This window comes from Epinephelus moara, chromosome 20 (assembly GCF_006386435.1).
Source record: "Epinephelus moara isolate mb chromosome 20, YSFRI_EMoa_1.0, whole genome shotgun sequence".
Lineage (NCBI taxonomy): Eukaryota > Metazoa > Chordata > Actinopteri > Perciformes > Serranidae > Epinephelus > Epinephelus moara.
The window spans coordinates 28,222,191-28,235,887 of record NC_065525.1 but is presented as its reverse complement, the minus strand read 5'-3'; the positions used below and the strand labels follow the sequence as shown (position 1 = coordinate 28,235,887).

Genomic DNA, 13,697 nt, shown 5'->3' with positions numbered 1-13,697 from the left:
AAAACACACACACATCAAGGCTGGCAAGTGATGGAAAAGTGGAAGTGATTAACTGCCTTTCATCAAAGTTTCATCAAAATAAAAATGGAAAAAAATAGGAGGGAATGGGGGAGAAATCTAATCATTTTATGCACATCTGCTGCTGTATTTCGATATCTTATTTATGATCAGCTTGTCTTTATCGTTCTGAAATCTGGCACAAGCTATAAAATATTAAAGTCTGCTGGTGTCTAAATTCCTCACCCAGAACTCAGACATGATCTGATGTACGAGAGGGAGTTTAGGGATAAATATCATCCGACACTGCTGGCACAGACACTGCCATTATGTGACACTCTGATAATATGTGTGAGTTTCTGAGGTGGTATGAATGACTGTGTGCGTGTCCTCCTTACTGATGCATGCGTGCTCTGCTGAAGGGGGCCGTGTAGCAGTCGGTTTCCTCCAGGTCAGGCAAGGCCTCTTTGTCCAGCTTCATGGGATTTCTGGGAAGCCAGCTTTTCATCTGACGACATCTCAGATGAAACCTGCTGCACGGACGCACGGAGAAAGCAGGATTAACGCCACAGATTAACATGAAGATTGTTTTCCTGATGTGGAGCACTGGCTTCTAACATTTTTCCCCTGACACAAACCCTGACAAGCTCCCCCCACCTCACACCCACTGAAAAACAAGTTTACACACACATGCACGCGTACACGCACACATTGCAGGCATCACGCTGCAGACTATCGCTTTTTATGTTCACGTTGCTCGTGACTCATGAGCCGGGGAGTCAGTGATCCAAGATAACAGCTTGTGGAATCTAACTCAAAGGATAATTCTATTTTTTGTGTTACAGTCATGATTTAAGGGCCAGTAAAAGTTTGAAGGCATCCATTGATTTCCTTAAAATCTCCTTTTAATGTTAATGTCACAGTCTGTCTCTCTGTCCCTTCACTCCAGCCACATTGCTAATTCCCCAGGCCCCTTTGTCATTATCCCTCCATTCACCAGATGCCCTCAGACGTTCCCTTCTTTCAAAAAGACCTGGCGTTCTCAACTCAGCTGTATTTACAGTATAATGGGTGCTGACCCCAAAATCACAAAATTAGCAAATGAAGTCGCCAGCACAGGCAAATTAGTATGTAAGAATTTTGATGATGCACAGTAGCAGACGGAAACTGATGCCTTTCACCCCCAGGCTTTCCTCAGCCTTTCCCCATTACCTGCCTCCATTATGCATCAACACACCTCTTCCCACTTCTCTTGTCATCCTTGCAGTTACCTGACGTTTCCCTAAATTTATAATACTATCTAGACACCAGCCTGGCACATATGCCAAAGGAAATTTTCTAGCTTCAGGATTTACTGCGGCTCACTAAATATGCGCAGTAGTGTTTCTCCCGCTGTCTCCACCCATGAGTTCCCACTTGGCTCATAAACTTTACATTGTGATGCATCACACACCTGCATAGATCAAAACTGTATTATAGAATGACTCATAATTGACCTTATTTGCAGTTCGAGATGTCCTGTCAACAGTTTTACAGACATCTCTTTTACAATGATGGTCTATGTGGAAAATGCTTTTTGGGCTGCAGGGGAATTTTTTGATGCAATACCGCAAGTGGCCACTGGGAAAAACTGGCTGCAAAGCTGAGCAGCATTCCTGGGAGCCTGGACTTTCCCCACCCACCTGCTTATCTGCATCTTCTTCTGTCCCCTATCACCCTTATCCCACAAGACCAGCCATAATAGTTAATTTAACTCAGTAAATAGAGAAAAGAATAAGAGTCCACAGCCATGCTAGCAGCTCTATGAGGCATCCCCTTCGGTACAGCGATGCTTTGAGCTACATGCTAACATCAACATGCTAACATGCCTACAGTGTCAGTGTTTACATGCTGAGGTTTATAGGTAAAATGTTTATTATATTCACCAATATAGTTTAGCCTGCTAGCATGCTAAGTCCCAATACCATTTCTTATTTTTACCTCTAGGCCTACCCCTTGTTTTCAAGTGTCCCTTTGCCCATCAGAACAGAGTTACAGGCCATGCTGTAACCCATACTCCTATGTGTCAGACTGCACCAATGTTAGAGAAGCAGTAACAAGTGCAGTAACACTGGTGCTGGACTTAACTTACATTTCAGGTGTCATATACCACCGAATTTCATGCACAAATCAGCAATAACAATGTAATGTTAGATAGCTAGCTACTGAGACAATAGCATACTACTAGCAGTTTTTTTGTTATGGCTGATATAAGGAAACTGGACAATGATATACTGAAATATTAAATGAAGGTAATATGATGGTTATGGTCATTTTAAATCTTTATCAATCAAGACACCGTAACCCTAGATATGAACGTGCAAAACAGAGAGGTAAGGGCTAAGTGGTAAAGGCAAGGGGTGTACTGGGATTGAGCCTAAAATTAGGTGATTATGTAACACAAAGTACAGTTGAGGCTAATGGGGATATGATTAACTTGCAGGTGTTTGGTCATGAAGTATACTAAAAATTAAAAACTTTTGACCTGATGATGAACATTTAAGAGATAACCAAATTTAGTACAATTCATTCTGCCAGCAACAGTAATGCAAAAATATTTCACGGCAATCCATTCAGTAGCTGTCGAGACATTTCAGTTAAAAACCACGACCTCTTGGTGGCACTAGATGAAAAAGTCAGGGGACCACCAAAGTCATTAGGATTCATCCTCCGGGCCACATTAATGTGTTTACAAAATTTCATAGCAAATCCATCAAATAGTGTGGAGATGCTTCAGTCTGAACCAACAGGCAGATGACATTAACATCCTAGAGCCAGCTCTGCCAGCGTGGCTAAACAATAATATTTGCCCGCTGCTTCTCCAGATTTGCTGAAGAGGTCTTTCTCTAATTTGTCTTGCTCTGCTCTGAGATGGAGTGAATGAATATAAATGGAAATTCTGGGCGAAAACACACAGTAGCCAGAGAGCATTTTATGATTGTAGTGGTGGAGGGGACAGGTACTGTACAGAAAGTAATGATATCAACCCAGGAAGCTGTCACCACCTGCACATTGCTCATTCGTTACGCTTTACAGGGACGTGAGTTAGTGACAGACCATTAGTAAACACATAAAGCTTATTTACTACTCTGGTAGATTTTTCTTTTAGTGAAAGACTGCAGGAGCTCGGAGGAAATCATAATGGTCCTCATTGTTCACAGTGACTAAGATCACTCTTTGTTCGCAGTTGGACAGGTGGGCGGGTGATTCTTCTCTGTGTGATCTACGTCTGCTTTGTGTGTGTGGGTGTGTGTGTCCTCCAAGTTGAACATTAAAATGTTCAAATGATACTGTTTGTAAAGGTGAAATAACAATATTATCAGTATCAATATTATCCATATTGTGTACTCCTTCAACTTTGAGACGTCACTGACTTTATTATGTGCGTACATGATGTGTTTGTGATAGTTTATTGATAAAGTATTTCAATCTGCATGGTGATGTATCATACCAAAACAGGGACATTTATAAGCTCTGTTCAAAAGCAACATCAGTCACACCATGTTTGCAGTTTAATGGATAAGAAAAACCCACATGTACTTCATGAGCACGAACATCACACGTCACTAACTGTTGCCTGTTACAAGGGCTCATTCAAAGCTTATTCATAAACATCTGCCATCACTGCTGTGGTGCAAACATTGTTCCAGTTATTTCTCATCCTTGGAGTGAAAAATACTGCCAAGAAATTTATAAACCTCAGGTTTAAATGGAGAGTTCAGCCCCAAATCAATAATACACATTTCTCCTCTTACCTGTAGTGCTATTTATCAATCTGAATTGTTTTGGTGTGAGCTGCCAAGTGTTGGAGATATTGGCCGTAGAGATGTCTGCCTTCTCTCAAATATAAAGGAACAAGATGGCACTCGGCCTGTGATGCTCAAAGTGCCAAAACCAAATTTGAAAAACTCAACAGCAATGTCTTTTTCCAGAAATCATGACCTAATTACTCAAGATAATCCACAGACCTTGTTGTGAACAGTTGCAAACATAATGGCGTCCTCTTTAGCTGAGCTGTAACATTAGCTAGCTCAGTGGTGCACGCTTCCTTCTGCGCAGTGTTACGGTTGGCAGGGGTAGTTTGGTAGAAGGAAGACAGTTCCTACATGAAACTGCTCACAACAAGGTCTGTGGATTATCTTGAGTAATCGGGTCATGATTTACGGAAAGAGACATTGCTGTTGAATTTTTAAAATTTGGTTTTTGGTGCTTTGAGCACCACAAGCTGAGTGCCATCTGGTTCCATTATATTGGAGAGAAGGCAGACATCTCTACGGCTGATATCGCCAACACTCTGCAACTCACATAAAAATAATCTAGACTGATAAACAGCATTACAGGTAAGAAGAAAAACAGGTATTTTTTTAATTTGCCCCTGAAAGTGTGCTCTCAAACCTTGTGTATTTCTCTATAAAATTAAAAATTTATGACTAAACAAGCAACACATTTTTTTAAATCAAGAGTTTAACAGTCAGAAACTCAGCTAATCTGATTTATCAGGACTGTGGGGGTGTTATTTGACCAGGTATGATTGACAGTGACATAAAGAAACAACCTTACAAATGTCACCACATCTTAATTCCAATGTTGCCAAATCCTGAGTGGTGCATTGAAGTATGTGACATCATCTTTTCCCAGCTAAATCCCTCCCAATTCAAACCAGTGATAAGAGCACAAATCCAAATAATATCCATAACCTAGTCTCAGTTTGACATAGAATGTTGAGTTCATGTAGGATCCACATCACTCACAGTGAGCTCTTAACTGAGAAAATGTTTAGAAAAGGTTTTGCAAAGGGTTTGTAGACTTTACATAATTAAAATACAAATGCAGCGTGTTAACCAAGGTCTTCAAAACAAAAGATGCTGCTTTAAGCTTATTTCAGTGATTTGGTGTTGGACTGTTTCTGTCTGCATCTCCAGTGAGATGGAAATTTGGAGTCCTGTGTAGAGCCTGGACACACTTGAACATCACATCAAAGTGCTAGTGCATCTCTCTAAAAATAGTATGCTAATCAGCCTGTGCAGCTCCATTTATTTGACTGAGATTACAAGTATTTTACAGAAAAGCACTGCTAACGTTAAGAGTGTTATACTCTTACAATGTGCCTGACGTGCAGCATGCTTTTCACTTTAACTAATCACATTAATTTAAAACAAACATAACAGCGCAACGGTCAACTGCACTTAATCACTGATCTTTAAATGATTTTCAAACCATTTTAGCTACTTATCAGTGCTGCACACAGAGGGGGGGGGGGCTTTCCAATTTAAAAATCTAATCCCAGACTTTATACATAAAGGGGTGATTAATCCTGGATTAATTAATACTCACTCAGTGGTTGGGTTGAAAAGGACAATGATGGTCCAACTCAAACGTTCCTCGCTCAAAGGACTGATAACTTTAGTCTTAAAACACCAGTCAAAGCTCACATTACGGCTAAAGCCTCGCAGCTGTGGCACTCAAGAATTTCATTAGAGGCAGTGAAGCGTCCAGCTTCCTGGCCCCAGAGAGCAACAGAGAAAAATAATCCTATACCTTAAATCTACTTACCTGCCCAAGGTTTTGCTCTTCAAGTCCGTAAAGTAGCATTTTTTCCTTAAAGAACAAAAGAAAGACAAGTTAGAGAGACTGGATGAAGTTGTCGGCCATTGAAAAAAAATGACTCTAAAGATGACCCATTATGCTCATTTGCAGGTTCATACTTGTATTTGGGGGCTCTACTAAATCACATGCTTTAATGTTCAATAAAACACTTTCTTTTTCTCATACTGTGCTGAAACACCTGTATTCACCCTCTGTCTGAGATGTTCCGTGTTAGCGCCTGTCTCTTTAAGCTCCCTTCGAGAAGGCCCAGTCTGCTCTTATTGGTCAGTGTTCACTGCAGTCGGGGAGTAATTACAGCAGGGAATAGCTGCACTTTTTATATATATATATGTATATATTTTCATGAAAGCTTCTAAAAACAACTGGACATGTTCCAGCAGGAATATGATTTGAAATAGGTGAGCAACTAAGATTACATGTTCCCTGACATTCGCATGTAGCTTCATGTAGCGGTGTACTTGCAGCTGGGGAAAGACATGACTGTGACGAATAATAGCGTCACTTTCTACCATCAAAAATCACCAATAAAAGGTTGTTAACTAAAATGGACATGTTGCAGCAAGAATATATCTGAAATGGGGTTTCAGGTTGGCGGTGTTATTGCAGGCCCCTGAATGCAGCACAGGTGGATCTCTTTATGAGTCATGGGGTAGATAATCGATCAGTTTATCCAACCAGAGCTGATCAGAGCAGAGTGACAGATAATGGGCTGTATACATGCCGTGTTTTGCCCTCAAATTCATTGTTTTCAATGTAGACATGCAGCAGGCACACTCAAACGCCAGAACGATGCCGACGTGGCGTGCATGCACTCCCTAGCTCCTATTTTTCATGGCGCAATGGCTGCACCCTGAGGTAAACAGAATTCAACTTTTGGAATGCAGCAGCGCACATTGCATGTCATGTGACGGGGACCAACCGATCAGAGCCAACAGATTCCTTTCCCTTCTTTTTAAATATCAGTTTGTGATAAATATGGAAAAGTTGATCATGTGGGTGCAGGGCTGCCAGGGCTTTACACCTGTCCCACGGACGATAGGCCTACACACTTATAAACAGCGCCTGGAAGAAGATCAGCTCTGCACTCAGGATTTCAGATAAATAGGCTATATGATGCGTGTTCAATTTTGTGTTCTTGGACGTTAGTCTGGGGCGCCATCAGCCATTAGGTGTGCTAGCTGCTGCCACGCCGATCTCCGCAAGGGATGTGAGGACTCTAAAACTTCACCAAGGCCTCCCTCGGCATATGGGTGAGTAGATAATGGCTCAATTTTCATTTTTGGGTGCACTATACCTTTAAGGTTGCTTAACAATCTCATCTGCTGCGGTGCTCTTGAAAGCTGGTTCAAAAAAAGGTACAAAAGTACTGCCCAGCGTCCGACCTCGCATTTTCCTGGTGGTTAAAGACGGGGCGTGTGTACGGCCCCTAAGAGGAGCAGTTGCTGCAGAAATGACTGAAGGCAAACCTTTGGCCGCAGCACAATGAACAGCACAGTTTTACTTTCACTGTACCTGGTGTTCTGCTGCTCTGTCTGTGCCTACAGTATGCTCTGTGCTCTGACAGTGTGTGCAGTGAATAACTGACAGGGGTAAATATTTCAACAGCACTCCTGATGAACAGTTCAGCTCCAAAAATAAAAAATATCAACACATGGTGGGAGATGCTGTTACTGTGGCAAATAGAATAAATGTATCTGTGAGAAACCCTGAAGATTACATGTTTCCCTAACGTTAGTATGTAGCATAAATCAGCAGTGTAGATTATGTAATGTCACACTAACAGTAGCATGCCTGGAGCAAATGATCATATAGAGAAATCTGGCACAGTATAACATCATACTGTAGCCAGAGTGGAAAAAACTGTTGGAAACAGGTTGTTCAGAACAGTGGGAAACCTGAGGTGTTTGCTCACAACTTCTTCATATGTTTACCTCATTGTTTGAAACTTTGTCCACGTTTAATATGAACATCCTTCATTGTGACACTATGTATAAGACACAAAACAGCGACAAAGCACAATAGGTCCTTTAAAGGCTCATTTTTTTGTTTCTAACTACAGTTACCTGAAAGGCATTCGGATGTTCATCTGCTCGGCATATTTGCAAAGTGTATCCCAAGGAGCGTGGACCTTCACAAACATGATGTCGTTGTTCGTCAAGGAGGGCTTTTGGGTTAAAGAGAAACAGTAGTTTAAGAGCTGAGTTGAGAAATCAAAGACAATTAAAGTCTAAAATGAATCATTTTTACCTCTTTCTCCAGCATTAGTCCCTCAGCCCGTAAATTCTTCTCAAACGTGCACCTCTTTTCCACCTGTGGACTGGACTTCTTGTAAACCAGAATGTAGTCAATACGCTTTTTCCCATCTCGGAAAAACAGCCCAGAGGAATCAGCTGGAGTCTTTCCCTGTAATGACAATGTTTTTTATATGTGAATTTCAGATGCAGGGATGCTAGTTATATTTGAAGCTCCTCAGTGGGTCAGTGACAACTACAGTGTAACATTGTGAACGTTAATGGCACTAACTGAAGATTAATGAGAGCGAGGTACCTGAAGTGAGTCTGCGCGGGCCTCTAGTTTAGCGCGGGTGACAGGCTTCTGTAGCAGAAATGACTCGTCTGCCCTGGTTTCACACGTAGTCACCTCTGACTCCTCCACGTACTGATCCTTTGCATCCTCTGCTGCACACAGACACAGCATGATCAATGAGACGGTTATTGAGCTGGTAGCACACCACACAAAGTATTCTATCTGCATTAAGTCTTTTGTTGTTGCTCAAGTCAATATTTCCCTAAATCTAATTGCCAACATCGAAATTAGATCTGAGCTAAATCCAAGTTATTCAAATGTGGGCGCCAGTTTGAGAGCAACACCTTGATGCAATTTAACAGATCCAAGCACCGATGTTGAAAGACGGCCAATCGTGTTTCCTTCCTTCCTGAATCTTTACACATCCCACTGATGTGCACAAACAAAATAAGGTTTGCTAAACCCACACTGTGAGGCAAGACAAACAATCAAGACTGCACCAAGAATTTCTTTTCCAGAAGCTCAGTGTTTTAAAACCTTATCAGATAACCTTTCCTGGCCACAAAAAAGAAGAACTGATGAGCAGTAACTCTTTCGCCACACAGCAAATGGAGGTTTTTCCATTTCCTTTGGTACCTGGTATGTACTGCCTTTATGAGGAGGAAAGTAGATTTAGTGAGTAAAGCATCCATCTGCCCAAGACTAAATCTCATAACACATGCACTCTAATGGCATGACATGGACATAGTTCACACCCTATAGCTATAGAGAGACGTATAATTTCACAGCACAGCACGTTATGTGTGACAGCTCGGCTCATTTCTCCAGTCAAATGTGTCGACTTCAACAGCTCGGTCTGACTACTGTCAGAACGTCTTGATACTGCTGTGCTGAAATCAAGTGCAAGAAATCTAAATTATTCCAACAAAATCAATGACTTACATTTTTATTACCACATATACATGTTGAAATTAAAAAAAATAGGGGACAAAGAAGGAGCTGCATTGGTTCATTGGCTTCTTTTTTTGCTTAGCACTTCATTTAGATTACGAAAACATCAAGACTTAACAGCTTCATTAACTAACTGAAGTTAAATTAGGATCTCCTGACAATAATGTGTTTTAGTGTGTGTTAGTGCATTAATAAGCCTTGGACAGAGGGAATTTAGTTTTAATGCAAAATCATTAGCTGTGACCATTTTTTTCTCTTTTATTTATTTTAATCAGCATCTTCCCTGATCCAGGCTGAGATTGAGACAATACCGCCCCGACTTCTATTTTAGGATCACGACTGTGCAGTGTGACAATCTTTGAAATCACTATATCTCTGCAGAATAGTTTCCATAGCTGCTTGCAACAGATTTCATTATGATAAAGATGAAGACTATATCTATAGCCCACCACAAACAAGCTAAAACATCAGAATGAAGGATGTAAAATGTTCGATCTGGTATGTACAGCTAATATCAAAAGTGCACAGGTGTAGTGGGGAATTGATTGCTGTGATAGGTCTTGTTTTTAGACATCAATGTGGATTTCCTCCACACTGAAAGCCAATACAGCCAGTCCATTTGTATCTGGTGATTAGTGTCAACTGTGCTGAAAAATGACTCACAACTTCAGGCAACATGGGGCACTGTAAAGAAAAGCAGTCTGAATTGATGCTGCTGGATCATGCTGCATTTTCACACACAGCAAGGAGCCGTATTACAGCGCTTCCAGTTTAAAGAGACAGTTCACCCCAAATCCAAAAACTTATATTTTCCCTCTTACCTGTAGTGTCGATTATCAGTCTAGATAGTTTGGTGTGACTTGCAGAATGTTGGAGATATCGGCCGTAGAGATGTCTGCCTTCTCTTGAATATATAGTCAAACTGGACAGCACTGTGTTTGTGGTGCTCAAAGTGCCCCCAAAAAAACCTAACAAAAAACCATTCCGTTTTATTCAAGAGAAGGCAGACATCTCTACGGCCGAAATCTCCAACACTTGGCAACTCACACCAAAACAATCTCGACTGATAAATAGCACTACAGGTAAGAGGAAAAGCATGTATCTTCGATTTTGAGTGAACTGTCCCTTTAAAGTGCTGTGTCACATGACTGATAATATCATTGTTAGCTAAAGTAAATCAGTACAATTTAACAGTAAAGCGAAACATATGTCCTATTTTGCAGCAGTACATCCAGCTTAGATCAAACGCATGTCAGTGTACCAAGGTTGGTCTGTCTCCACTCCCTCCTTCCGTCTGCACCCTCCTCGGGCCAACAGACCTTTTTTTTCTGCAGACGTCTATTTTCAGCACAACGACAAAGAGCCGCTTTTCACCAAAATAGCAACACCTCACCTTGTGCTGCCTCATCTGCATGAAACTGCACCTCTCTTCCCACTTTTGCACACTCCACTCGGCAGCAAAAAAACAAAGAGTGGGGCAAAGGGCGGCTCAAGGTCGTGAAAATACTCACGTGTTGAAGTGCTGCCCGCGCTGTCAATGGCCTCTGAACATTCCTGAAGATATTAATAAGACTGAATAATTTTCCCTCTCCCTCACCCATTTTTTTTCCCGGTTTTACCAGGTTTTTATCTCACTGCCTCTAAAAGTGCACCAGACACGTCCGCTGCAGCATTAACACAATCTGCTCCATCAATATCCTGCATGTGCCTTAAATGTCACAAAAAAATCTGCGCAGCAACCAAATCCTGTTGAGCACAACATGCAATACAGAGGATAAAGAATGATGAAACACAGCATACAGACAAAAATAGCGGTAACCAGTAACAACACATAAGATCCACAGAAATAAACATATTTGTAATAGAAAGACTGAACAGAATAACAGTGATAGTTTGCATCACAGATATGACATAAGTTTGCCGTGAAAGGCTTCCCTGTAACAATCTAAATAGAATAGAAGAATAACTTAGGCCTCAGTCACATAGAAAGCATTTTAGCTGGAGGTGGATTTTTGAAGTGTTTTTAATAAGTACTGAGCTTTTTGGTCGCCATTTTTTGCATTGCTATGCACCTCACATTTCTGCACTCTAGGCACCTGGCGTTTTTGCCGGAGTGCTCTGAACTCTTTTTGTCCAATCAGATGACTTGAGAGGTGGGCCTTCTGTGGTTGCCATGATAGCAAGTTTACAGTTGGTAAACAATGGAGGAGAAACTGGTGGTACTCCCTGTGATCCACCCTCTTATTTTAGTGGTCACAAGTACCCACTCCGTTTCACTTTGGTTGAGGGTGCGAGGCTGTCTGCAAATAGTTTGTTGGGCAGAGCTGGAGCACGTACCCTCTACCTGTCCATTTTAATTAAGAGCTACTAATAACTGTGAGAATAAGTAGGTAGATTTAGCATGGTAGACTGATTACACACGAAGGTTAGGGTAAGGAGGTGATGGGGCTGCAACGATAAAAAGGTGCAGCAAGGTTGTTTTTTTTTACTTTTGGCATTCAATTAAAAAAAAGGGGCAGTGCATAACACTTTCTGTGTGATCAGGGCCTTAAACACATCATGAAAAAGAACAAAGCTGGATCACATCAAATTAAATGCTATTTAGCGGTTAGCCTTGACCAGCTCTAGAGGGATATAAAAATCACACAATGTGCAAAACCCGCAGGTGCATCAGCTAAAAACTGCAAAATCTTTTAATTTATCAAGGGAATTGTGGAAAAAAAACCTAGGACAAGCTGCATCAACATTAGAGAGTAGAAGTCATGAGTTAAAACCAGTACAAAGGTATATATACACTCAATAGGAGCCTTCCTGCCACAGAAATGGCTATAATAAGTAATTTAACAGTTTTTTTCCTACAGCAGTTAGAGCACTTAACTCCCTTGCTAGCCCTCCCACAAGTTCCCATATACTGACCTGCGTTGCTCTGCAGGCCCTGGACTGAACTTGTACTGATTTACGTTTTATGTTTGCACTGGTACATCAACCTTTCACACCCAATAATGATACTTTAATCTGTTACCAATTAACCTGTTTACCAGTGTTTCAAATAGGTGTTTTTTTGAGGATCCCACAACGTTCCCAGTCTTTTGTTGCCCCTCTTTTTTGAAACTTGGTGCAGGCATTTGTGGGCGCCTGGTAGCTCAGCACGTAGAGCAGTCATCCCATGAATAAAGGTAAAGTCCTTGCCACAGTGGCCACAAGTTCATTTCCAGCCTGTGTCTCTTTGCTGCATGCCATCACCTATCTCTTCATGCTTAAAACTGTCCTTTTAAAATAAAGTCAAAAAGCAAAAAAGAATAATCTATTTCATTCTTTTTTTATTGACATTTTTTCACAGCCTATCAACTTTTTGTTATCGGGGCTGTACTTTCTGCCTACTGTACTATTTGATATGCTGGGGACCTGAACTGAACTGTACATATTAGATGTTTTTCACTATATTCATAATGTTCAGTGGTTTGTGGTGTCTCTTGCTTGTTTCTTTGTCTCTCCTCTCTTTATTACACTGCAACTGAGCCCAGCTGAACCAAACAAATAACCACCAACTATGTTGTGTGCCAATAATGATAAAGTATCAAATAACTCCCAAATTAAAATTCTTCCTCACTAAGTCTATTTTACTTGGACTACCATGCAGAAACCTCCAAGGTAAACTTTAAAATCTTTAAATCTTTAAAAATGACTGAAGCATTTTATCCACTGATAGGTTTATGAAGACAGTAGTTGAACATGATTAGTTTAGTGTGAACTAGGCAGAAGACAAGTTCACACAACATGACTTTCAAAGTTCCTCCCAGCAGACTGACCTGTCTGTGGGGGCAGAAGGCTGCAGGAGGTGCTGATGCTCTGAGTCAGTCCCTCGACTTCTGGTTTGGGCTCCGGGCTCAGAGGCACAGACAGGAAGTGGTTGAGGTTTATTGGATGAGTCTGACTCTGGGCCAGGCAGGGCAGGCTGCGGCGAGACGGCTTCAGGCTTTTCTCCTTCAGGATCTCGCTGATGCTGGTGTGCATGCCTGAGGACGAGAGGGACAGGGGAAGAGCAGAGGTCATTTCACTCGTCACTTTAGACATTTATGAAATACAGAAATAAATGAGAAGAAAATAAAAGTCTACCTGGTGATGTATGCATGCTTACAATGATGAATAAAAATATATTTTAGTCAGAGACACCTGCATTACGAGATGGATGGCTCTGATCTTTGGTGACACTCTGCTAGGACACACATGACATTAAAGGGAAATTTCAGTTTATTTCAACCTGTCTCCTATGGTCCTTGTTTGTTTCAAGTGACTAGTGACATAAAAATAATAGTTAGCATGTTAGCTGTTAGCCTAGATACAGCCGGGGCGCATAGTAGCGTCAGACCTGTTAAAACGTAAGTGAACGGGCGTACTTCAAGTGCAAAGTTAGTCCACTAAACAAGCTTTTTTTCCACAAAGACCGCCTCATATCGTTAGGATAAATGTCAGAGAACATATAGAAAACGACATGTAAACGTGTTGTCTTACCTTATCGGTGTGGTGCCATGTTTGTTTACATTTAGCTCTGCTTTCCAAAGCGCGGCCGAAATAAT

General features: G+C 41.3%; 1 protein-coding gene across 1 annotated transcript in view; it reads right to left on the bottom strand.

The window, feature by feature from the left end:
• The window catches only part of ano3 (anoctamin 3), a 61,306-nt gene that overhangs the window by 21,520 nt on the left and 26,089 nt on the right, over positions 1-13,697 (bottom strand). The window contains exons 3-8 of the mRNA XM_050074318.1: positions 12,930-13,136; positions 8,191-8,321; positions 7,891-8,046; positions 7,707-7,807; positions 5,590-5,634; positions 396-530 (exon numbers count right to left, since the gene is read on the bottom strand). Coding sequence (XP_049930275.1) covers positions 396-530; positions 5,590-5,634; positions 7,707-7,807; positions 7,891-8,046; positions 8,191-8,321; positions 12,930-13,136 — 775 coding nt within the window. The remainder of the gene's footprint in view (positions 1-395; positions 531-5,589; positions 5,635-7,706; positions 7,808-7,890; positions 8,047-8,190; positions 8,322-12,929; positions 13,137-13,697) is intronic.